The following is a 25,236-nucleotide window of genomic DNA, read 5'->3' as shown; positions in this document are numbered from 1 at the left end:
GAAGAACAAAAAAACCCCAAAGCTAGCAGAAGGAAAGAAATCATAAAGATCAGATCAGAAATAAATGAAAAAGAAATGAAGGAAACAATAGCAAAAATCAATGAAACTAAAAGCTGGTTCTTTGAGAAGATAAACAAAATTGATAAATCATTAGCCAGACTCATCAAGAGAAAAAAGGAGAAGACTCAAATTAATAGAATTAGAAATGAAAAAGGAGAAGTAACCACTGACACTGCAGAAATACAAACGATCATAAGAGATTACTACAAGCAACTCTATGCTAATAAAATGGACAACCTGGAAGAAATGGACAGATTCTTAGAAATGCACAACCTGCCGAGCCTGAACCAGGAAGAAATAGAAAATATGAACAGACCAATCACAAGCACTGAAATTGAAACTGTGATTAAAAATCTTCCAACACACAAAAGCCCAGGACCAGATGGCTTCACAGGCGAATTCTATCAAACATTTAGAGAAGAGCTAACACCTATCCTTCTCAAACTCTTCCAAAATATTGCAGAGGGAGGAACACTCCCCAACTCATTCTACGAGGCCACCATCACCCTGATACCAAAACCAGGCAAAGATGTCACAAAGAAAGAAAACTACAGGCCAATATCACTGATGAACATAGATGCAAAAATCCTCAACAAAATACTAGCAAACAGAATCCAACAGCACATTAAAAGGATCATACACCATGATCAAGTGGGGTTTATTCCAGGAATGCAAGGATTCTTCAATATACGCAAATCAATCAACGTGATACATCATATTAACAAATTGAAGGAGAAAAACCATACGATCATCTCAATAGATGCAGAGAAAGCTTTCGACAAAATTCAACACCCATTTATGATAAAAGTCCTGCAGAAAGTAGGCATAGAGGGAACTTTCCTCAACATAATAAAGGCCGTATATGACAAACCCACAGCCAACATTGTCCTCAATGGTGAAAAACTGAAACCATTTCCACTAAGATCAGGAACAAGACAAGGTTGCCCACTCTCACCACTATTATTCAACATAGTTTTGGAAGTGTTAGCCACAGCAATCAGAGACGAAAAAGAAATAAAAGGAATCCAAATCGGAAAAGAAGAAGTAAAGCTGTCACTGTTTGCAGATGACATGATACTATACATAGAGAATCCAAAAGATGCTACCAGAAAACTACTAGAGCTAATCAATGAATTTGGTAAAGTAGCTGGATACAAAATTAATGCACAGAAATCTCTTGCATTCCTGTATACTAATGATGAAAAATCTGAAAGTGAAATTAAGAAAACACTCCCGTTTACCATTGCAACAAAAAGAATAAAATACCTAGGAATAAACCTACCTAAGGAGACAAAAGACCTGTATGCAGAAAATTATAGGACACTGATGAAAGAAATTAAAGATGATACAAATAGATGGAGAGATATACCATGTTCTTGGATTGGAAGAATAAACATTGTGAAAATGACTCTGCTACCCAAAGCAATCTACAGATTCAATGCAATCCCTATCAAACTACCACTGGCATTTTTCACAGAACTAGAACAAAAAATTTCACAATTTGTATGGAAACACAAAAGACCCCGAATAGCCAAAGCAATCTTGAGAACGAAAAATGGAGCTGGAGGAATCAGGCTCCCTGACTTCAGACTATATTACAAAGCTACAGTAATCAAGACAGTTTGGTACTGGCACAAAAACAGAAATATAGATCAATGGAACAGGATAGAAAGCCCAGAGATAAGCCCACGCACATATGGTCACCTTATCTTTGATAAAGGAGGCAAGCATATACAGTGGAGAAAAGACAGCCTCTTCAATAAGTGGTGCTGGGAAAATTGGACAGGTACATGTAAAAGTATGAAATTAGAACACTCCCTAACACCATACACAAAAATAAACTCAAAATGGATTAAAGACCTAAGTGTAAGGCCAGACACTATCAAACTCTTAGAGGAAAACATAGGCAGAACACTGTATGACATAAGTCACAGCAAGATCCTTTTTGACCCAGGTCCTAGAGAAATGGAAATAAAAACACAAATAAACAAATGGGACCTAATGAAACTTAAAAGCTTTTGCACAGCAAAGGAAACCATAAACAAGACCAAAAGACAACCCTCAGAATGGGAGAAAATATTTGCAAATGAAGCAATGGACAAAGGATTAATCTCCAAGATTTACAAGCAGCTCATGCAGCTCAATAACAAAAAAACAAACAACCCAATCCAAAAATGGGCAGAAGACCTAAATAGACATTTCTCCAAAGAAGAGATACAGATTGCCAACAGACACATGAAAGAATGCTCAACATCATTAATCATTAGAGAAATGCAAATCAAAACTACAATGAGGTATCATCTCACACCGGTCAGAATGGCCATCATCAAAAAATCTAGAAACAATAAATGCTGGAGAGGGTGTGGAGAAAAGGGAACACTCTTGCACTGGTGGTGGGAATGTAAATTGATACAGCCACTATGGAGAACAGTATGGAGGTTCCTTAAAAAACTAAAAATAGAACTACCATATGACCCAGCAATCCCACTACTGGGCATATACCCTGAGAAAACCATAATTCAGAAAGAGTCATGTACCAAAATATTCATTGCAGCTCTGTTTACAATAGCCAGGACATGGAAGCAACCTAGGTGTCCATCATCGGATGAATGGATAAAGAAGATGTGGCACATATATACAATGGAATATTACTCAGCCATAAAAAGAAATGAAATGGAGGTGTTTGTAATGAGGTGGATGGAGTTAGAGTCTGTCATACAGAGTGAAGTAAGTCAGAAAGAGAAAAACAAATACAGTATGCTAACACATATATATGGAATCTAAGGGAAAAAAAAAAAAAAAAAAAAAAGAGGTCATGAAGAACCTAGTGGCAAGATGGGAATAAAGACACAGACCTACTAGAGAATGGACTTGAGGATATGGGGAGGGGGAGGGGTGAGATGTGACAGGGTGAGAGAGTGTCATGGACATATATACACTACCAAATGTAAAATAGATAACTAGTGGGAAGCAGCCGCATAGCACAGGGAGATCAGCTCGGTGCTTTGTGACCACCTAGAGGGGTGGGATAGGGAGCGTGGGAGGGAGGGAGATGCAAGAGGGAAGAGATATGGCAACATATGTATATGTGTAACTGATTCACTTTGTTGTAAAGCAGAAGCTAGCACACCATTGTAAAGCAATTATACTTCAATAAAGATGTTTAAAAAAAAAAAAAAAAAAACTAAAAATAGAATTACCATATGACCCAGCAATCCCACTACTGGGTATATACCCAGAGAAAAACATAATTCAAAAAGACACATGCACCCCAATGTTCATTGCAGCACTATTTACAATAGCCAGGTCATGGAAGCAACCTAAATGTCCATCGACAGACGAATGGATAAAGAATATGTGGTACATATATACAGTGGACTATTACTCAGCCATAAAAAGGAATGAAATTGGGTCATTTTGTAGAGATGTGGATGGACCTAGAGACTGTCATACAGAGTGAAGTAAGTCAGAAAGAGAAAAACAAATATTGTACATTAATGCATATATGTGGAATCTAGAAAAATGGTATAGATGAACCAATTTGCAAGGCAGAAATAGAGACACAGATATAGAGAACAAACGTATGGACACCAAGGGGGGAAAGTGGGGGTGGGGTGGGGTGGTGGTGGGATGAACTGGGAGATTGGGATTGACATATATACACTAATATATATAAAATAGATAACTAAGAAGAACCTGCTATATAAAAAAATAAAATAAAATTCAAAAAAATATATAATCTTTTGTATGTATTCAATATTACATGAAAATTAAATGAATATAATGCAAAAACAAACAACCCAATTAAAAAATGGAAAGAGGACCTGAATAGACATTTTTCTAAAGAAGACATACAGATAACCAACAGACACATGAAAAGATGCTCACCATCACTAATCATCAGGAAATGCAAATCAAAACACGAGATATTACCTCACACCTGTCAGAATGGCTAGCATCAAAAAGACAACAAATAACAAGTGTGGGCGAGGATGTGGAGAAAAGGGATCCCCTGTGCACTGTTGGTGGGAATGTAAATTGATGCAGCCACTGTGGAAAACAGTATGGAGATTCCTCAAAAAAATAAAAATAGAACTACCATAAGATCCAGCGATTCCATTTCTGGGCATTTATTTGAAGAAAACAAAAACACTAATTTGAAAAGATTATGCATGCCTATGTTCATTGCAGCATTACTTACAATAGTCAAGATATGAAAGCAACATAAATGTCCACCAATAGATGAATGGATAAAGATGTGGTCTGGACAAAGTGAGAGAGTGGCATGGACATATATACACTACCAAATGTAGAATGGATGGCTGGTGGGAAGCAGCTGCATAGCACAGGGAGATCAGCTTGGTGCTTTGTGACCACCTAGAGGGGAGGGGTAGGGAGGGTGGGAGGGAGACCCAAGAGGGAGGGGATATGGGAATATGTGTATACGTATGGCTGATTCACTTTGTTATACAGCACAAGCTAACGCACCATTGTAGAGCAATTATAGTCCAATAAAGATGTTAAAAAAAAAAAAGATATGGTTTGTGTGTATACACACACACACACACACACATGCTCACACGCAGTGGAATATTACTCAGCCACAAAAATGAATGAAATCTTGCCCTCTGTAAAAATATGGATGGACCTAGATGGTATTATGCTAAGGGAAGTAAGTCAGACAGAGAAAGACAAATACCATATGATTTCACTTATATGTGAAACATAAAAAAACAAAACAAATGAACAAACATAACAAAACAGAAACAGACTCATAGATACAGAGAACAAACTGGTGGTTGCCAGAGGGGAGGTGGGGTGGGGGGAAGAATGAAATATGTGAGGGAGATTAAGAGGTACAGAATTCCAGTTATAAAATAAATAAGTCACAGGGATGTAATGTACAGCACAGGGAATATAGTCAGTAATACTGTAGTAACTTTGTATGGTGACAGATGGTAACTAGACTTATCGTGGTGATCATTTTGTAATGTATAAAAATATCTAATCACTATGTTGTATACCTGGAACTTATGTAATTTTGTAAGTCAACTATACTTCAAATAAAAAGTAAAAAATGAAAATCCCTCCCCACCAAAAAAGAACTAACAAATACATTTATAACACCCTCCAGAAAATGGGAACTTTGAAAGGAAGGGAGATTCAAGTATCAACCCCTGGAGTCTTTTACGTTTAGCTGTTTCTCCAACTGTATGAGAAAAACAAACTAGATTCGCAATTGTTTTTAGCCATGAACCCTTTCTTTGAATGAAATCTCATGAAATGATCCAATATGTAAAATAGAAAACCATGATCATCAAAAGCAGATTTATTGTTATAGTTTCAAAAACAAAGTATCATCCAGTGGTTATGAGGAATCCAGGAAAACCTGTCCCAGTAATGCCAACTTTGAGGTAAAGGGCTGACTAGGGCAGCTGAGAAGTGGGATTTTCTGCTTGGCGGGCTTCTTCTCCCTTGCCCGGTCATAGTTTTCAGGGGAGGACATTGTTCCTGGCCCTGCTGGGGGTTCCCATGGCCCTGAGCTCATAGTTTTTTTCTGAAATCTCGACCTATTCCGTTTGAGAGAGTAGAATTCCCTCATCAGATCTTCCACTTCCCACTGCTCTTCCTTCAGCCTCCGGCAACAGTGCAGGGCGGCGGGGTCGATGGGGTGCGCTTCTGTGTTGAAGATGTAACCCCCGGCCCCCAGGATGCACTCCCCGTAGGGGGTTATCACCGCATCGAAGGTGGAGCCATTGTTGTGGATGAAGTTGGTCGGGTCAAACAGCAGGTAGAGGTATTTCACGGTCTCGGCCAGGAAGAAAGACTCCATGCGGTTGTCAAGCTTGTGGTCTCGCAGATCTTTGATCTGCCACGTGGGGGAGGGAAGCAAGTCAGACCAGCATCACAGTACAGCAGAAAGGGTCAGGGGACCCTGTCAGGCATTCCCGCTCTGCCACTAGGTGACTGCAGGCCTTTGGGCAAATCACTTAACTTTTCAGAACTTTGCCCTTTTCCCAGCCATCATCATCTCTCACCCGGGTTATCACAATTTTCAACTGGGCTTCCTGCTTCCATCCTTACCCTAAAGTATATTTATATCATAAATCTTACCTGTCACTCCTTCACAGAAAACCCTCTGTTGACATCCCATTTCCCATAGACTAAGATCAAAATCCTTATCGTGGCCTAACAGGTCCTTGGTGATCTGGCTCCTGCTCCCTCCCTGACCTCATCTCTTCCTGCTCTCTCCCTGGTTCTCGCAGGTCCAGCCACATGGCCTTTTCTGTTCTGTGAACAAGCACATGCCCAGCCCGGTTCTTTTCACTGGTGTTCTTGCAACCTGGAGCACTCTTCCTTCAGACGCCCTCCTGCTCTTTCACTTCCTTCAGGTCTCTGCTCAAACGCTGCCTCATCAGAACGGTCTTCCCTGGCCCCCCTAAACGATACAACAATCTCCCATCCCCTTTATCTTACCCTGTTGTGACTCTAAACATTGATCTAATCATCCCCTTTTTAATGATGTAAAAATGTAGCATCATTTACTTAGCTAATCCTCCCTTAACGGACATTAAGGTGGTTACCAAGTTTTTTGCTCTTGTAAACAACTAATTAGGAGTCTTTACGAAGAGAAATTCATACTGAGTTTACAGTCAGGGATGAGTAAGTTTACTTGCTACAAACATTTATTTTAGCTTCTCAGAATTAGCAATACATTTTCTTAAACGAAACTAATTCTCAGTAGACATCCATTTTACACCAAAAAAATGTGACTAAAACATGGACTTGATGTACCAAGAATTATTATTCTCTTGCGCTGTTTGCCAAAGGCCAAGGAGTCAGTTGCCTGTTCCCATCATTCTCCTTGGAAGGGCTCCAAAAGACTTCACTTTCATGGAAATAAGTCAAGAGTTCCTAAAGGCCCAATGGGCTCATCCACTTTGGCTTTTCACAAAATACAACATATTAGAAACTACAACATATCATTGCTTTATATTTCTCCTACACATATGGGTCTTTTCTTTAAAAACATGTATCTATGTTTTACTTATAGAATATAATCACATTACAACTTTTTGAAAAAGAAGTTTTTTGTTTGTTTTTAATTCCTTACCCTAAAAAAAACCTCTGTAGGCTTTTTGGCAAATAGGCTTCCAGGCTATTTGCTTACACATCTGGTTTTTACATGTCTGTAACCACTGTTTATTTCTGTCTTGCCTGCCTGGGTCCTCTAAGGATGTGACATGGCTCTCATCCTTGACCCTTTCAATCCATTCTCCACAGAGCAGCCAGAGTTATCTTTCTAAAATACAAATCAGAGCATGTCACTGCTCTGCTGTAAATCCTCCCAAGGCTTCTCATTCCAAGCAGAACAAAAGCCAAACTCTTCCCCACGACTTATACAAAGCCCTGCGCGATCTAGCCCCTGCCTACTTCTGGGGCTGTATCTCCTCCCACTTTCCTCCTTGCTCACGCCCTACAGCCACACTGGCCTTCTTTCTGTCTCCCAGATACACATTCTTTGTTTTTTCTACTAAAATGTCAGCTCAGGGGCTTGGTCTTTCTTCATTGCTATAACCCTCAGCCTAGCACAGAGCCTGGCCCGTGAAAGACACTCAGTAAATATCTGTGAGACCAGTACAGCTGTTCCATTAAGGATCTCTGGCTTTGCAAATAAGGCTATGGGACTCTGTAATTCCCTTCTAGAATCCATTTTATAGGCCTTTTCGCAAAATGTTTCACAATACTCACCCTTGCCAAGTAGCCTATTCCGACAGCTAAAGGATCTCTGAAGCAGGGAGAACGCCAAGGGCATGGAGTCAAGACCCCCTGGGAACTAACCCTAGCTCCACCTCTACTAGCTCTGTGACCTTTAGCAAGGCTCTCAGCTTCTGCTCCTCAGCCTCCCCATCTATAAAATAAAGGCATTACTTATATCTCTAAGGTCCCTTCCAGTGCTAGTATTTCAGAGGCTCTTTAGCAGCAGGGGGAGACATTTCCCAATTCTTGGGCCCGTGGAAACACTTACTGTGGCAAATCCACATTCCACCTTGCTGATTTTTTCGATGGATTCCACGGCATCTCTTCCGAGTTCTAAGAGGGTGGGGTCCCCCGTGGCACGGTAGAGGTACATGGCGCTCTCAATGAGTTCTGCAAAGTTCAAAGCAGACCTTCCTCACCCAGTGGCTGAGCAGAGAAGGCTTGGGGACTGCCTGGGGCAGTGAGAGATTCCTTCTCTCCACACCATGTCCACAGGGTCCCAACTAGGGGGAACATGGGACAACTTACTCAATACTGAATCTTCAGAGCCAATATACCCAGTCTGAAGCTTAGTGGAAACCAGCATTAAAATGGACCATGGACTCCCATCCCAAGGGAGAGACAGGCAGCCAGGTTCTGGGATAGGGAAGGTGGCAGAGGCTGCTGCCTATCTCCCAATATCTGTTCCCTCCTTCTTCCTTAGTAACAGAAGAGCTAACTTTATCCAAGCACATGGCCGCCTAGACTAACAACTATTCCCAGCAGGCAGGTGTGGGATTAAGGTCCCTGCCACCAAAGAGAGTCATGTAAGGCCAGAAAACCAGAGAGAAATAAATTTCTATTTTATCTAAGCTACTACTTTGTCTCTGTCACTTACAGCCTAACCTAATCCTAAAACTTAAAAGAGTATGAGCCTGTCATTACAAGGCCCTTTCCAAGATGGGATAGGCCAAAAGATAAAGGTTAAGATACTCAAGAATCAACTTTCAATCTAGCAAAGATGCAGCCATCAGTTCTCTGTGCCCAGAACAAGGCAACAGTCTTGCCCTGTTCTACACCACAACTGGAATTTGACGTTCAGACATGGGCCCCATCATAAGATGAATATTCACCAACTAGCCAACAGGAATTGGACCAGATGGGAATATTTACTCCAGAGAAAAGAAAACTTAGCAAAATGTGTTTGTTGCTTTCAGATATCTAGAGAGCTGTTATGGAAAAGATTTGATTTCTAGGGTGGGCCCAGTAGGCAGAAGCTACAGTTCAACAGACTTTCCTACTTCTTCACCTCTTTTTTCTCAGAGAGGAAAGAACATCTCTCCCCTCCCTATACCAACGTCTCCTCCTGATGTTCTACATCCTGTTTCCTCCTAGCCCTTGATCAGTACTTTTCTCCCTTTTGATTTATTACTGCAAACTCCATTACTTACTTTTGGAGAAAAGATCGCTGCCTATCTCTCCAGTTTTCTCCTACTTCTCTCTCCCTTTACCCCACAGGCCTCTAGACACTTGCTAATCTAATCACTCATATTCTAAGCAAAGATTGGGGCACATTTACTGGTAGATGAACATACTGTGTGTGTTCAAAGACAGAAAAGATGGTGTCCTCATGGGAAGCCTCTCCTTATGCTTCTCACAGCTGGCTGACTCAGTGCCCAGGGCCAAGCATCTTGTTTCTTGTTTTCTCTTCCTCACACATGGGCCTGCGTATGCTAGTAATTGCTTTAATTTCCTGTATATCTAGCCAAGTCTCTAGAAGAGGGTGACAGTCCAAGGTTTAGATTTGGACTTAGGTGGAGGTAAAGCCCTTCAGAGGCTTTTAGGCTAGGTTCTGTGCTCCAGCACTGCTGATCGCATACATGCACCAGAGCGTCAGGGACTGGCCAATCTAATTATAGAATAGTACCTTATCTCCCATTTGCTATTGTTTTGGGATAGGAAGAGTGACTGGTCTAAGACATCTCTGGATTCCTGGCTGTGGTGCCTTACCTTCCACTGAGCCTTCCTGCAAACAAAATATGTTGCCTCCTTAAGTAGTGAGCCCCCTGTCACTGGTGGTAATCAAACAAAGATGAGATAACCACTTGACAGGGCTATTGCAGGGGGATTTCGATTAGAAGACCTCTCAGGTTCCCTCTAACCTTGAGAATGCACATGTCTAAGTCTTACATTTAGTCCCAAACTCTGTCTTCATTTTATCTATTGGGAACACGGGATCCAATACCATCTGAGTATTTTCTCTTAAAAAAAAAAAAATGCCATGAGACTAAATGAACGAGAAATACTAAAAACAGCAGCCTCTAAGGAGTCAAAAGTGACTAATTTGCTCCTTCCAGTTGCTGCTTTACTCCCGCTTCTGGTCCTCCTCCAAGACTCCTACAGCAATCACTTAGAGGACTACAGGGTTAGAGGAGGAAGGAAGTGGAACCGAGGAGGGCAGGATGGGCAGAACCCATTCGAAGGCCCATCGCACAGCTAAAAGGCATTCAGGTGGGAAGAACCTAAAACAATGGGAACTAACCTATTTTGGGGGGGAGGGGAGATGACTGTGTGCTGACTCAGCTTCCTTCCTCTGTCCCCCTTTCCCTTCCTCTCCTCACAATGTTTAACTTTCCTTCAGTGAGTCAGAAGATCGGAGCTGGAAAGGAACTTAGAAGAGTTATCAAGTGTGTTGTCCCTTTCTTCTATACATCTTGACTGCTGACCTGCAAGTGGGGAGGTGGACGAGAAGAGATGATTCACTCCTAAAGTCCATTCCAAAGTTCTAACGTTCCATAGACGCACAACTTATCTGACCTGACCCACTGACTTAACGAAGTTTGCCTACACATGTGAAATCCCAATGGCAAGAACTCAAAAGGCATCAGCCTGGCTTTTTCCATCTCACTTGCTTGTCTGGGTTTGAAAGAGCATAAGATGTAATTAGGAGACCTGGGTTCCAGTCCTAGCTCCTATACTTAACAGCCTTGGGCAAGCCATTTCAACCCACCAGGCTTCTGTTTCCTTCTCTGAAAATAAGGGGGATAAATAATTCCTAGAAGGAAAACCATCCAGAGCCACTGGAAGAAGCAGATGGGAAAAAAATGGAGCTGTGAGCACTTGCGAGGCATGGAGCCTCATAGAAATGCGAGGGGTTGGGGTTCTGAGAATCAGAGCCTGTGGGCTGGCAGTGGGCCAGAGATGCTGCTTACCTGGTCGAAGCGGGTAACCCTCTCGCTTCTCCACTGTATATCCCTGAGGAATGTTGTAGAATTCCGGGAGCCCCCCAAACTGCTTCCAGACGGTGTAGTAGTTGAGGAAGGTCCTCATGGCATTGTCAATGTCCCCAATGAGGGTCTGTAGGAGAGAAGTGGTTGTCAGGCAAGCAGCCACCAGGCAGGAAACCCACATACAAAACCCCACACTCAACCTCAGGGAAAAGAGGAAGCAAAGGCTTTGGAGCCAAAAAGACCTGCGATCAAACCCAGAGTCGGCCATTTACTCAGTGTGCTGCCTCAAACCAGACACTTAACTTCTCTGAGCCTCGTCTCTAACATGCAAAATACAACATATATTTTACATTGTTGTGAGCGACAGAGGCTGTATAAAATGTCCCTGCCTACCAGTACGTGCTCAGTCAATACTGGCTACTAACTGTTTTTAAATAGGTAAGTCAGCCATCTGATTCAAAATTCTAAGAATAAGAAAAAGATTGATTGTACTTAATCTCATTCACACCCTACCCCCCAGCAAATAACCATTTTGCATTAGTTTGTAAACATAAGCAAAGATGTATGAATATGTATTATTTCCCCCACATTAAATACGGCTTATTAAATATACTTTTCTGTAGCTTCCTTTATTCATTTAACAATACATCTCAATTTTTCCATGTAAGTACATAAAGCACTCCCTCCTCCTATTTATACAGTTGCATAGTATTCCATTGCTTGGACCACAATTTAATTAGTTCCCTATTGATAGCTAGTTGGCTTGGTTCCAATCTTTTGCTATTTGCTACAATAATCAATGCTGCAATAAATAACCCCATACATATGTCACCTCAAACATATGTGAGGTGTGTCTGTAAGATACATTCCCAGAGTTGGGATTGCTGAATCTGAGAATATATGCACTTGTAATTTTACTAGGTGCTTCTATGTAGCTATTCATATTAGTGTAAGCTCACAGGGAAACAGCTGACCTTCTTGACATCTCCACTGGATGTCTCAAGGATGGAACAAACTTGACAGTTTCCAAACAAAACTATCGGTTCCTTCACTCTCCCGCAAAGTTGCCTCCCTCCTCTCACCTCTCTCCCTTTTCAGTAAACGGCACCACCTTCCACTGATTCCACTCTGGCCAGATACCTGCTGGCCATCCTTGACTCCTCCCTCTTCCCCCACTCCCACATCCATTCCATCAGCAACTGCTATCAATTCCCTCTCTCTAAAACATAAAGATTTTTCTCTTTATCTCCAGAGCCACCACCTGTTCACCTGCATCTTGCACTGGGATGACCTCAAAGGCCTCCTCACTGGTCCTACCACTTGTCTTCTCCAGTCCATTCTCCCCAAGGCAGCCAGAGTAACTGTCTTACTCAGTGGCTTTCCACAGGCTCAGCTTAAGGTCAAGACACCTCACCATGGCCCTTAAGCCCCTGTGCAATCTGGCCACTGCTGACTTTCCACTGACCGATCTTTCCCTTCCCTGGACTGTGGCCATGCTGCTTTTGTCTCTGATAAACACCCAACTCTTTCCTGCCTCGGGACCTTCACACATCATGTTTCCTCTGCCTGGAACATCGCCCCCCCCCCCCCCCCAGTTCTTCACATATCAGCTTGAGCATCACCACTTCTGAGAGGCCTTCTTATCTAAAGTAAGTCCCCATCCAATATTCTCTCTTTTAGCCTCTAATTTGTTTCCTTCATTGCAACTTATTATTTTATGAATTTGTCTAAGTTTTTCTTTGTGTCTCGCCCTCTCTAAACTTCACGAGGACAGGGCCTGGAATACAGCAGGCACTCAAATATTTGTTGAGTAAATGAACAAATTTAATGTCTATAAGCCTCCTTTCTTCATCTATGAAACATCGTTTACCTCGGTGTGTTGTGATGATTCTGTGTAAAATGCCCGGCACATAAATCATTCTTTCATAAATATTTATCACCTCTATGTGCCAGACAGACTGTCAGCTAAATGTTAGCTATTAGTGCTATTATAACCTCACAGAGAAATAACCCCAGGACCCCTTCTTAAAGCAGGAAAAGTGCCACACACAAAGCACACAAATCCTATACAAACCAAGATGGCAAAGTGTGGTATATACATACAAAGGAATATTATTCTGCCTTAAAAAGAAGGAAATTCTGACACATGCTACAAGCATGAACCTTGAGGGACATTATGCTAAATGAAATAAGCCATTATGCTAAATGAAATTAGCCAGTCACAAGAAGACAAATACTGTATGATTCCACTGATATGAGGTACCTGGAGTAGTCAAAATCATAAAGACAGAAAACATAATGGTGGTATGACCCAGCAATCCCACTGCTGGGCACATACCCTGAGAAAACCATAATTCAAAAAGAGTCATGTACCACAATGTTCACTGCAGCTCTATTTACAATAGCCAGGACATGGAAGCAACCTATGTTGCTTATCCATTCATCTGTCGAAGTGTCCATCGACAGATGAATGGATAAAGAAGATGTGGTACATATATACAATGGAATATTACTCAGCCATAAAAAGAAATGAAATTGAGTTATCTGTAGTGAGGTGGATATACCTAGAGACTGTCATACAGAGTGAAGTAAGTCAGAAAGAGAAAAACAAATACCATGTGCTAACACATATATGTGGAATCTAAAAAAAAAAAAAAATGGTTCTGAAGAACCCAGGGGCAGGACAGGAATAAAGACGCAGACGTAGAGAATGGACCTGAGGATACGGGGAGGGGGAAGGGTAAGCTGGGACGAAGTGAGAGAGTGGCATGGACATATGTACACTACCAAATGTAAAACAGATAGCTAGTGGGAAGCAGCTGCATAGCACAGGGAGATCAGCTCGGTGCTTTGTGACCACCTAGAAGGGTGGGATAGGGAGGGTGGGAGGGAGACGCAAGAGGGAGGAGATATGGGGATATATGTATATGTATAGCTGATTCACTTTGTTATAAAGCAGAAACTAACACACCATTGTAAAGCAATTATACTCCAATAAAGATGTTAAACAAAATAATAATGATGGTTGTCAGGGGCTAGGAGAGGAGAGAATGGGGAGTTATTGTTTAAAAGGTATAGAATTTCAGTCTTACAAGGTGAAGAGAGTTATGGGGATGGATGGTGGTGATGGCTGCACAACATGAACATAAATACCACTGAACTGTACACTCAAAATGGTTAACATGGTAAATTTTATGTTATGTGTATTTTACCACAATAAAAAAAAAAGAAAAAAATACAATCATTTACTTTTTCTTCCATTACTGGGCATTTGGACCATTTCTAGTTTTTCTTTGTCATGAACTTTGCTGCTGGGAATATCTGTGTACAGGTTGCATCTTTCCCTGGTCAATTATTTTCTTGAGGAACATGCATAGAAATAGAATCATGCAAAGTCAAAGGGTGTGATCAGTTGTATGGCTGGGTGGTACAAGCGGGTTTTCCAAGAGGAATGTAGTCACAAATAGTTTTAAGGAAATAGATTTCCCGATCCTTAATTTTCCTAAACTGGATCTGCTTGAAAAGATGCTTACAACACAAAAGCAGGCTACCCATTCTATCTCTTCCACAACTGTCCTTCTACCATCTTATAAAAGCAAGGTGTACCCACCAACAATCTCCAGCCTTACTGCGGAACATTGCCCTTGGATATAAAAACATCCTGAGCACTGAACTAGGTTAAATTTAAAATATTAGTGTAGGTGTTGAGAAAAATGAATGGCTCTAACCACTGGGTAACAAATCCTTCTGCAAATCAGATGGCTTTCAATTCTTTGCCTTCAAAAAATTGAAAGAGGAACTAGTCAAGTTGTCAGCAGAGACATCATTAAAAATAATTTTTGATGACAGATCATTTGTGATTTTTTTTTTTAACCATATAAAGAGTGAACCATAAAATACTGCCACATTTGCAGGTCAAAAATGGTTGAATGCTGGCAATTTTATATGGTTCAATCTATTAACTCAATGATTTCAAAGAACTGAATGATATTACAATATCAAACTCCCTCCATCTCCATCTACTTATGTATGTGCATAGGCTCCTCGGCACTTACATCTAAAAAAATGAAAAGCAGGAAAAAAATTGATGCTTAACCGTGCCCTGTTTTAGCAATATGTATTATTCATGCACAAATACATGAACTACTTAAAAACTTTAAAAAGCCCCAAAAATCTCATTAAGAAATGCACTTCCAATAAAATTGCTTTCAGGTTTATAATCATCAAAAATTGTAAGCTATAAATGTTGTTTTAATCATTTACATACTAATGATAACTAAATCCAGAAGAAAACAAATTTAATACTCAGAGCTTATGATCACGGGAAATTTTAAAACATTTTAAATTTCTATGTATGAACAAATTTTGTCACAGAGACATATGATAGGGTGAACAATAAAATGCTTTCAGCATAAAATATAATAATTAGGATAAAATCCTGTTGGAGTGGTAGAATGGAAATATGAGTTGGAGGAGAAAAAGGAATGGTATGCAACTATTTAAACTCATAAGATTAAAAACATGCATGGGGCTCTATAATTTTTCAAAATTCTTTTAGGGGACACTCAAGTAAATTTGAAGATCTTAGAAGAGTTGGACCAATATTTAATATTATCAACAAGTTCTCTCTGAGCTTCTTTCCCCATCTATAAAATGAGAGGGTTGGCTAAAAGTATATAATGGGGAACAAGTTAAATAAATGACAACATATCTATTCAATGGAATATATGCAACTGTTTAAAAAAGTAAAATTGATCTTTATGTATCAATAAAGAATGATCTCCAAGATACATTCAGTGAAAAAGAATAAAAATGTTCCTATTTATGTAAAGAAAAAAGGGGGCTATAAATATACATATATCTATGTACATGGATTTCTGGAAAGAGGTACAGAAAACTGACAACAAGGGCTGGATTGGGGAGAGAATCTGAGGGTGGGGTCTTGAGACTTATCATTGTATTCCTTGCTGTGCTTTAAAAATTTACCACCATCTACATGTTACTACCTTTTCTTAATTTCTTAAGATTAAAAAGAAGTTGTTTATAAAAATATTAAAAATATTTTAGGACACACAGGGGGTGGATTAGATGGGCTCTAAGATCCCTTCCAGCTGCAACTCTATCAGACCATGTAATGGTGACACATAATGATGGCAGACAGAGCAGCCCCAGCTGCTGTCACGCCCTTTCCTAGGCCCGCTGTCAAGAATGAGGATACGTGACAGAAATGTCCAGTGGAGAAATGGTCATTGCCAATGGCTATTACCGCCCTGTCTACTTTAAGTGGTACAACATTCCACAGCAAACCGGAAGTTCAGTTCCTGACACCTTAAAGCTCCCCTTGGAAAATTCAGTTTGGCAGAACCTTGTATCTGTCTCACTCTAATCCCCTCTGCCATCCCCAATCCACCCCTCCAAAAAAAAAGTGCTCGAGCACTTTTTTGACTTATACATTAGAATGAGCTTGCTTTGCCGGTTCCATAGAAAAAGGACCACCCTCTCTGATCGTTCCTACCTGAAGACCAGGCCAGTAGGCCTCCAGAGACTGGAAGACTGGCATGGACACAGTCCCCTTGTACATCTGCACCCACAGGTACCAGTCATCGAAGCGGGTGTAATTCCGAATGGCTTTGTTATATTCTGCAGAGGAGATAAGATGATGGACACATCAGTGATGAGGGACACAAAAAGCAGGCTCTGGCAACAGAAGGATGGACTTAAACATTTGCAAGACCCTAGGGTGGCCCAGCCTCAAAGCAGACTAGGATGCAAGGAGGCACAGAGGAAGGAGCATGGGTTCTGGAGGCAAACTTCCAGGCTCAAATTCCAGCTCCAGCTTTACCACTTGTTAGCTGTGACCTCGGGTAAGTTTTTCCCTCTTAAGCCTCAGTCTTATTATCTACAAAGTGAGGAGAGTAATGTTATATACCTCATGGGACTGTGCAGTCATTTATTCACTCAACAATATTCACTGAGTGCCTACCAGGTGCCAGGCACCTGGGGGGTGGCAAATAAGACAAAGTCCAGCCCTCAGGGAGCTGGCATTCTAGTGGGAACTTGAACTTATAACTCCCCCTCGACTGTAAATCTATGAGAGCTAGGACTTTGTTTTGTTGATTGCAGAATCCCCCACATGAAGATAGTACATAATAAATATGCACAATAAGCATTATCTGAATGAACAAAGTACCAAAAACATGCAAATAAATAAGACAATCTCAAACAGTGTTGTAAGGATGAAATGAAATAGTCCATGTTCACTGCTTGGCACAAAACTTGACACACCAATGGTACTCAGTAAATATTTGCTGGATAAATGAATGGTAGCTATAATTATTATTAGGTGCCCAACAATTCCTCAATATCATTACTACTAGTGTCTAAGGGCCTGAAGGGTAAACTGCTTTTATTCAACAGGCATTAATCTACAGCTACCTCCTGCAAAGCACTGTGGGAAGTACAGATGAATAAGGCCTGGATGCTGCACTCAGTTAGAAGAGCTATAACTGTGATGATAGCTGACTGCAAAAATGATGCTGGGCTTCCCTGGTGGCGCAGTGGTTAAGAATCCGCCTGCCAATGCAGGGGACACGGGTTCGAGCTCTGGTCTGGGAAGATCCCACATGCCTCGGAGCAACTAAGCCCATGCACCACAACTACTGAGCCTGCGCTCTAGAGCCCACGAGCCACAACTACTGAGCCCACGTGCCACAACTACTGAAGCACACGCGCCTAGAGCCCGTGCTCTGCAACAAGAGAAGCCACCGCAATGAGAAGCCCGTGCACTGCAATGAACAGTAGCCCCGGCTCGTCACAACTAGAGAAAGCCCGCGCGCAACAACGAAGACCCAACGCAGCCAAAATAAATAAATAAATTTATATATTAAAAAAAAAAAAAAAAAAAAAAGATGCTGAAGGCCCTAAATTCTGAGGAAGAATCAAGCTATTTCCTGGGCAAAGTGACATTTAAGCTGGGCCTTAACGGGTGAACAGAATTTGGACACATAAAGGCAGGAAAAAAGGTATTTTAGGCAAAGGAAACACCATGTGCAATGGCCAGGAAATAAAAAATCCAGGGCTGCATACAGAGAAGCCAGCAAGGTTCAGTTGGCTCTTGCAGGAAGGCATGAAAAGGTGTAGTGGGCCTCAAGTGGGCAGTGTTAAGCCCATGGTGGTTTTGAATGCGGAGCTGATTCTGTAGGCACTTGGGAGCAACAGAAAGTTTATAAATAAACTACATGTCAATAGGGAAAACCATAGGGAAAAGCCCCCTTACCCTGCCCTTTTTACCTAGGAACATGGCCATGAGCTTCTTATCCTGAAGCAGGATGGCTCCTTTTACCAGGTACTCAAAGTAGGAGTCCACGCCAGCCCCGATGCCTGCGTCCTGGGCCACCCACTTGCCAGTGAGCACGTCGATGTGGTTGCCGACCTGGGAGAGAGACGTGTGGTGTCAAAGGAGGGCCCAAGACCAAACAAGGATGTCCGCACACCCCTGACTGTCCCGTGATATACAAGGCAGGTGCCCCAGTGCTTCTTGGGAGACACGCAGGCTATCGGGGTACAGGGTTGGGGGGCAAGGCTGGATCATGGCCAGCTCTCTTGCATATATGTACAGTGGAGACACCTCTCATGCACATTTAGGAGGACTTAATTATACACACTGGTCAACAACTGAAAAAAGAACCATGACTTGGAGTGTTCATGCCCTGTCTAGAGTGAATGTGAGCTGGGAGATGAGAACGTGCTGTTCCCACAGCCTGTCTCAGACTTCTCAGCCTGAGAATCCGCATGCGATTCCAGGGTCTAAAGACATAAGATATACTTCCCGTATTTCCATAAATCAACTTGGGAAGGACATCCAAGAAACTGATAGAGTAGCTGCTTGTAAGGAGAGGAACTGGGTAGCTGGGGGACGGGTCACAGACGTCACTGGGTACTTTTTTGTATCCTCTGACTTGTGAACCATTTAAAAATAAATTTTAAAGATTTAAATGAAGAGATATGCAGTCCATATAACTTAGACCCCAATGGAAGCTGATAACTTCACCTGGTACTCATTCAAAGAAACAGCTAATTTGTCCTGTGTTAGTTTTGGCAGAGCCCCAGCAAGTAAGACAGGAAGTAGTTGATTTGGAAGGTGAGTCCCTGGAAACTCTGGAAGAGGAGGGGAAAAGTGAGGCAGGGCAGGGAGGCAGCCCATAAAGGGTGTGCCGTCAGGCAAGTTATCACCATGGGAAACGGAGCTCCATCCCGCCGGGCAGCTCTGGGAGTCAGTGTAGAGCACGAGCCTCGGCACGGTCCCACCCGAGGGCCAGGGAACAAGGGTGATTGTCCATAAACTCCCATCAGTATCAGCCACTGATTGAGAACTGCTCTGGAGTAGCATTTAAGACCTGGCATTTCCAGCCAAGAGCAAGCAGAGCAGGATCCAGGCACCAGAAAAGGCCCGTAGCCAAAGAGACATGGGTGATGGCAGCTGGAAGACAGGCCAGTGTGCACGGAAATGATAAAGGGCTGAGAGGATGTGGGCAGGGTGGTCACAGAGCCACTATGGCTCCCGAGCTGGAGAAAAAACTGCCTGTGTTGGACACTAAGGGAGTTACTCTAGGTCTCCAGAGTGGCACCTTCTTAAGGGACTGTCAAGGAGTCCTCACACAAGTTTCACTTTTCAAGCTGGCTTAGAACCAGACTTTGCATAAAACGTGCCTCCACCTGAATCACTTTCGGACAACACAGTCTTTATAAGTCATAATGACTCAGCAAGGAGGTATTAATCCATCAATATTATTGTGGAAATTAACTGTGGATCAGGAAGGTTGAGTGACTTGGCCAGGGTCACACAGTTTCAACATAGTAAGGCTGGGGCTCAGTCTCAGTTCTGACTAAATCTAGTGCTGTTTCCTGGACAGCTTTGGCTCAATTACTGTTAGTTTCACTGGATCATCTAGTTTAGGAGCCGAAACCCACCTTAGAGATGATCTGGCCCAAGGTGTGTTAAATTTCCATAGGTGAGTAGGTTTCGAGGGGAAAGGAAAGCTCTGGGGTCAAATAAGTTTGTGAAACGTTGAGTTAAGCAAAGTTAAATAGACGAATTTATCATAGGATTTCATAACCTTTAACCTGCTCGTGTTCATTATGACTCTCCAAAAAAAGGATACTATTTATAGTGTTGCCCAAATTTAATTGACCAGTAATCATTTTCTCATGGAACAGCCATTCAACATCTCTCAAATCTTCTGGTTCTAAGAAACACAGTTTTAAAAACAAAAATACGTAAAAATGAGGGCCAGACAGGCTGACGATCTAAGGTCACCGAGTGAGTCAGGGGCATGAAGCATATGACCCACTCCCTAGAAATCAGAGACGCTCAAGGAGCCAGAGCTTATCACGGCCCCTTTTCCTGCCAGAGGATGTGCTCTCATGCTCTCCTCCCCTCTGTGTCAAAGCAAGAACTGGAGGCTTGGTCTACTTTCGGTGTTGTGAGCCTAAGTCTTGGACCACTCCTGAGGTCACCCTTAGTTTCCTTCGGCTGGACTGCAACTTGTTGCTCAGAGCCCTGAGCCTCATAAGCAAGGGCCAACGTGGCCAACTTGAGCTAGACAGGAAGAGTGGCAGTGGACCTACCAGCCCAATATCTGACCGGCTCTCCCAGAGGCGCATCAGGGCCACTCTGGCCACGTCTTCGAACACAGGGTCACCGGTGAGGCTGCTCAGGGTGGCAAATTCCACGATGAAGGTCCCGATCCCTGCTGTGCAGGTGACAGGAGTCTCTCCCGGGTTCACGCCGTGAAGCAGGTTCACCGTTCCATACGGCATGCCAGTGGGGGTCTGAAAGGCTGAACAATCGCAAAATTAAGACCCCAGATAGGAGCGGGAAGGTGGGCATGGGTGGACACAGGACCAAAGCCTGAGGCCTTGGCCAGCACTTCCCTTTTGTCTCCTGGGTGATCTGCTAGAGACTGAGCCAGAGAAGGATAAATGTCACAACTGGAGGGCCCTTAGTGGCCACCTAACCCAGATGCTGTCAAACACTGCTCCTCATGCCTTGGGCTCTTGCCTGTGGTGAGCAGGGAAGCAGCGGGCTGTGCTCTGGGGTATCACACTCCACGCATGCTCACTTTAGCTAGAGCAGCTCTACTTTTACTTATTTTATATTATGCCTCAGACGCCAGGCAAGTAACTTAGTGTGAAGCAGGCAGGGCTTAAGCCACAGGCAGTGGGGGAGCTGGTGGCACAACGAAGAAGTCATTCATCTACTTGTTAAAACACCATTCTGACCAAATGAAACACATCTGCAGACTGTAAACAGTCCCAGAGCAGCCAGTTTAAGATCCCTGCTCTAAATAAAGAGTTTCAGGGGCTATGTCATTTTTTTTAAAAAGGATATAAACCACAAAACTGCCAATGTGGTCCAACCCTCAATTCACAGGTAGGAAAGGTCAGGCTTGTAAAGAAGTGACTCAAAGATCACAGAGAGAGCCAAACGGAGCTGGGATGGGAATGACTACCACGTGCCCACTCCCTTTCCCCCTCCCACGGGCCCAGTGCCCTGTCCACCTCACCCCAGTGCCTTCCAATTCAAGGCAAGGAACTAGACAGCAAGTCAAGAGGCAGAGATTTCCTCTCCAGGCTGAAAGGTCAAACAACCCCAAAGCAGCCTGTGCGTCACCAAACTGTGAACAAAGTTGTCAAAACTTCCAAGAACCACAAGGTCCAGCAACTTTACTGTAAGAAGAGAAACTTGCTATCTGGCAGACATGAGTGGTAAGCAAGGAGGATTCAAGTCACAAGCAAGAAGGGCCCAAAGGGATAGTTCAGAGAAGTCAGGCAGTATTAAAAAGGGGGTGGGGAGGTGACAAAATCCTGTTTCTCAGCGTGGATGCACTTTTCAATATGTATATTTCTCAATACAAAAAAAAAAAGAAGGGAGCCAGCAGACAGAGTTTCCCTCCAGGGATGAGTCACACAGGACATGACGTTTGTAAGGAGACATTCAGGCCGTGAGTGAGACCTGAACCCAGTTCGCTCACTCTCCTCAGCTCTTCCCCAAGGATGAGAGGCAAGTCCTGGGTGAAGGGGAGAAGTGAGATGGCCAAGAGGCTAGTGGAAAGCACAGCGTAACGTGTTTGGGTGTGAACAGCTCTCAGAGCCTCCACCACACCCTGAAGAGAACACAGCGTCCCGCTGATGCTGCCAAGCCCAGCTACTGCCCCTCTGGACAAACACTGCAGCTTGGCCTGCAGCCCTGGACATGGCTCAGCTACAAAACAAGTCCCTCTCGTGTCTCAGTGGTGTTTGAGTTTCTCCAAGAACTTTCTCCTCTCTGACCTCATTTTACGTCTCCCCAGAGGGAGGCAGGAATTATGACTCCCATTTGATAGACGGGGAAATTGAACCAAGGAGAGGAAGAGCGGCTTGGTCAAGCTACTGGTTGTCAGAGCCGAGTCTAGAACCAGGGGTTCCGAACGCTCACACCAAGGCTCTTCTCTGGAACCCTTTCATTCCAGTGGCATGTGGGCCTGGGAGGGGGCAAAAGCACTCACTCAAATAAGGGCAAGAGCCTTCCAGCCACCAGGCTGGCCTTCAGCGCTCCTCGCAAACAGTAATGAGGTCAGCTCATCCATCCTAGTCTAGCCCTCAAAATGCCAAGGACTCTCCTGATTTCCATGGTGGGCGCCAAGAGGTAGAAAGACCAAGTGTTTGGGTGAGCAACACGAGCAAATAATTCCGCACAGCCACTCTCTTCTCCAGCAAGAGCAGCAGGACCTACCGGACTTCATCTCTGCCCCATCTCCATGTGGGTCTTACCTGGGAGGAGTTTCCGGGCTGCCTCCTCAGCCATCCTCAGGAGAGGTCCCGAGCAGGGCCATCCAGCCTCCACTTCTACCCCAGCCCTCTTTGATAGCAGGTGAGCAGACAGAAGTCCTCCTACCACTACAGATGGTATAAAAGGCAAGTGTCAGAATCCTAAGGACCAGTCTTTCCCTCGTACAAATTAAACCTAATGCTCTGTTCAGTGGCTCACTGGGAAGGGGCTGGAGCCACGTAGCAAAAGAAGAGTCCTTAACCCCCCACACTGGTACAGTGTTAAGTTCATGAAGTTTTTTTTCTCTTGGTGGGTCACAAAAATAATGGTTATCATTTTTTTGCAGTCCCTACTGTACACCAAGCACTAGGTACTATTGTGCCCTCTTCAGATGGAGATACTGTGGTTCAGAGAGGTAAAGTGACTTGCCCAGGGTCATCCATCTAGTAGGTGGTAGGGCCAGGTCTGTCTGACTCCAAAGTCCATGCTCATTGCACTTGGTCACTGTCTCCCAATCACCCCAAGACCAAGGGAGGATACTTATTACCTTCATTTTATTCATTTATCTATTTCAATTTATTACATAATATTTAGGACTTATAAAAAGACACAAAGGTTACGTATCTGGAAATATGGTTAAACAGATATCCTGAATGGCCCTCCCACTGAAAAAACTGGTGACCTTGAGCTTCAGTTTTCCCCTCCTCCTGGCAGACCAGGAATAAGAGACAAAGGCAGGACCTACCCAGAGTGGGAAGTCTGATAGAAGATCCCTCCATGAAGTTGGGATCTGGAAGAATTATATACCCTGTGTAAAGATGAATTAAAAATAAACCCTACACACCTCCTCTAGCATAGAGTAAGGAAAACTGTATACCTCAAATCTCAATGCCAAGTAAAGAGAAGAAAAAAAATCTCTCCTAAGAATTAATAACCACAAACTGATACTCACTAAGTTTTACAGACTGAATTCACACTAACTGCGTAGCCTAGAAAACCTCAAACCTTTAGCCTAAGGTGGTTTTAGCAGATAATGCCTTTTGTTTACTCAGCCACATGGCAAGAGTAAACAAAAAATATATCTGGAAAAACCCACATTCAACCCGGGCCTCAAAGAATCCCACAAGTAAAACCTAGGCAATAAGTGTTCATTAAAAAATAAACAGGGGGGGCTTCCCTGGTGGCGCAGTGGTTGAGAATCTGCCTGCCAATGCAGGGGACACGGGTTCGAGCCCTGGTCTGGGAAGATCCCACATGCCGTGGAGCAACTAGGCCCGTGAGCCACAACTACTGAGCCTGCGCGTCTGGAGCCTGTGCTCCGCAACAAGAGAGGCCGCGATAGTGAGAGGCCCGCGCACCGCGATGAAGAGTGGCCCCCGCCTGCCACAACTAGAGAAAGCCCTCGCACAGAAACGAAGACCCAACATAGCCAAAAATAAATAAATAAATAAAAAGAAACCATGTTCTCATGTGAAAAATTTTTTTAAATAATAAATAAATAAATAAATAGGGGACTTCCCCGGTGGCTCAGTGGTTAAGAACCCACCTGCCAATGCAGGGGACACGGGTTCGAACCCTGGTGCAGGAAGATCCCACATGCCGCGGAGCAACTAAGCCCGCGAGTCACAATTACTGAAGCCCACGTGCACAGAGCCCATGCTCCGCAACAAAGAGAAGCCACTGCAATGAGAAGCCCGGGCACTGCAACGAAGAGTAGTCCCCACTCGCCGCGACTAGAAAAAGCCCACCCGCAGCAACAAAGACCCAACGCAGCCAAAAAAAATAAACAAATTAATTAATTAATTAATTTTTAAAAAAAGAATCACTGGGTCAAAATTCATTGAAATGTGTAGATCTGTGCATTTCAGTATATGTAAATTTACCTCAATAAAATGAATGATTCATTAAAAAAAAAAAAGATTCATTGGGAACCTGCTAAAAATACTGACTGTAGGACCCAACCCAGAGATCCCAATTCATTAGATTTAGAGTGGAGTCTACACAGCTGAACCTTTTAAAATGTCCCAAATGCTTCTGATGGGCAGCCAGGTTTGGAAACTAATACCCTAGACTTGCACTATGTAATACAGTAATTAGTAACCACATGTCCCTATTTAAATTTAAATCCATTAAAATTAAATGAAATTAAAAATTCAGTTCTTCAGTTGCAGTAGGCACCTTTCAAATGTTCAATAGCCACATGTAGCTAGTGGCTACTGGACTGGACAACACAGATATAAAACATTTCCATCAACAATGCAGAAAGTTCTAACACTTTCAATAGGCAATAAGCTACAAGAAGGCAAGGATTACATCTTTCTTGCTCTTGGCTGAAAGCCTGGTACCAAATATATGTTAAATATGTGAGTAATCCTGGCATATTTCTTTTCAGTCTTT

At 43.0% G+C, this 25,236-nt stretch overlaps 1 protein-coding gene across 4 annotated transcripts in view; it reads right to left on the bottom strand.

Annotated features, from left to right (window-relative positions):
* The window catches only part of LOC133104081 (short transient receptor potential channel 4-associated protein), a 159,255-nt gene that overhangs the window by 107,826 nt on the left and 26,193 nt on the right, over nt 1-25,236 (bottom strand). For 3 of the 4 annotated variants that reach the window (XM_061209750.1, XM_061209751.1, XM_061209752.1), the window contains exons 8-13: nt 22,842-22,967; nt 20,658-20,869; nt 18,321-18,462; nt 16,546-16,670; nt 11,013-11,157; nt 8,090-8,211 (exon numbers count right to left, since the gene is read on the bottom strand). In XM_061209750.1, coding sequence (XP_061065733.1) covers nt 8,090-8,211; nt 11,013-11,157; nt 16,546-16,670; nt 18,321-18,462; nt 20,658-20,869; nt 22,842-22,967 — 872 coding nt within the window. Of the gene's footprint in view, nt 1-5,373; nt 5,930-8,089; nt 8,212-11,012; nt 11,158-16,545; nt 16,671-18,320; nt 18,463-20,657; nt 20,870-22,841; nt 22,968-25,236 lie in introns of those variants that run through there. The other variant, XM_061209755.1, reaches the window with a different exon arrangement.

Source organism: Eubalaena glacialis, chromosome 13 (genome assembly GCF_028564815.1).
Source record: "Eubalaena glacialis isolate mEubGla1 chromosome 13, mEubGla1.1.hap2.+ XY, whole genome shotgun sequence".
Lineage (NCBI taxonomy): Eukaryota > Metazoa > Chordata > Mammalia > Artiodactyla > Balaenidae > Eubalaena > Eubalaena glacialis.
The sequence above is the reverse complement of the archived record's forward strand: the minus strand, read 5'-3'. Positions and strand labels throughout refer to the sequence as shown.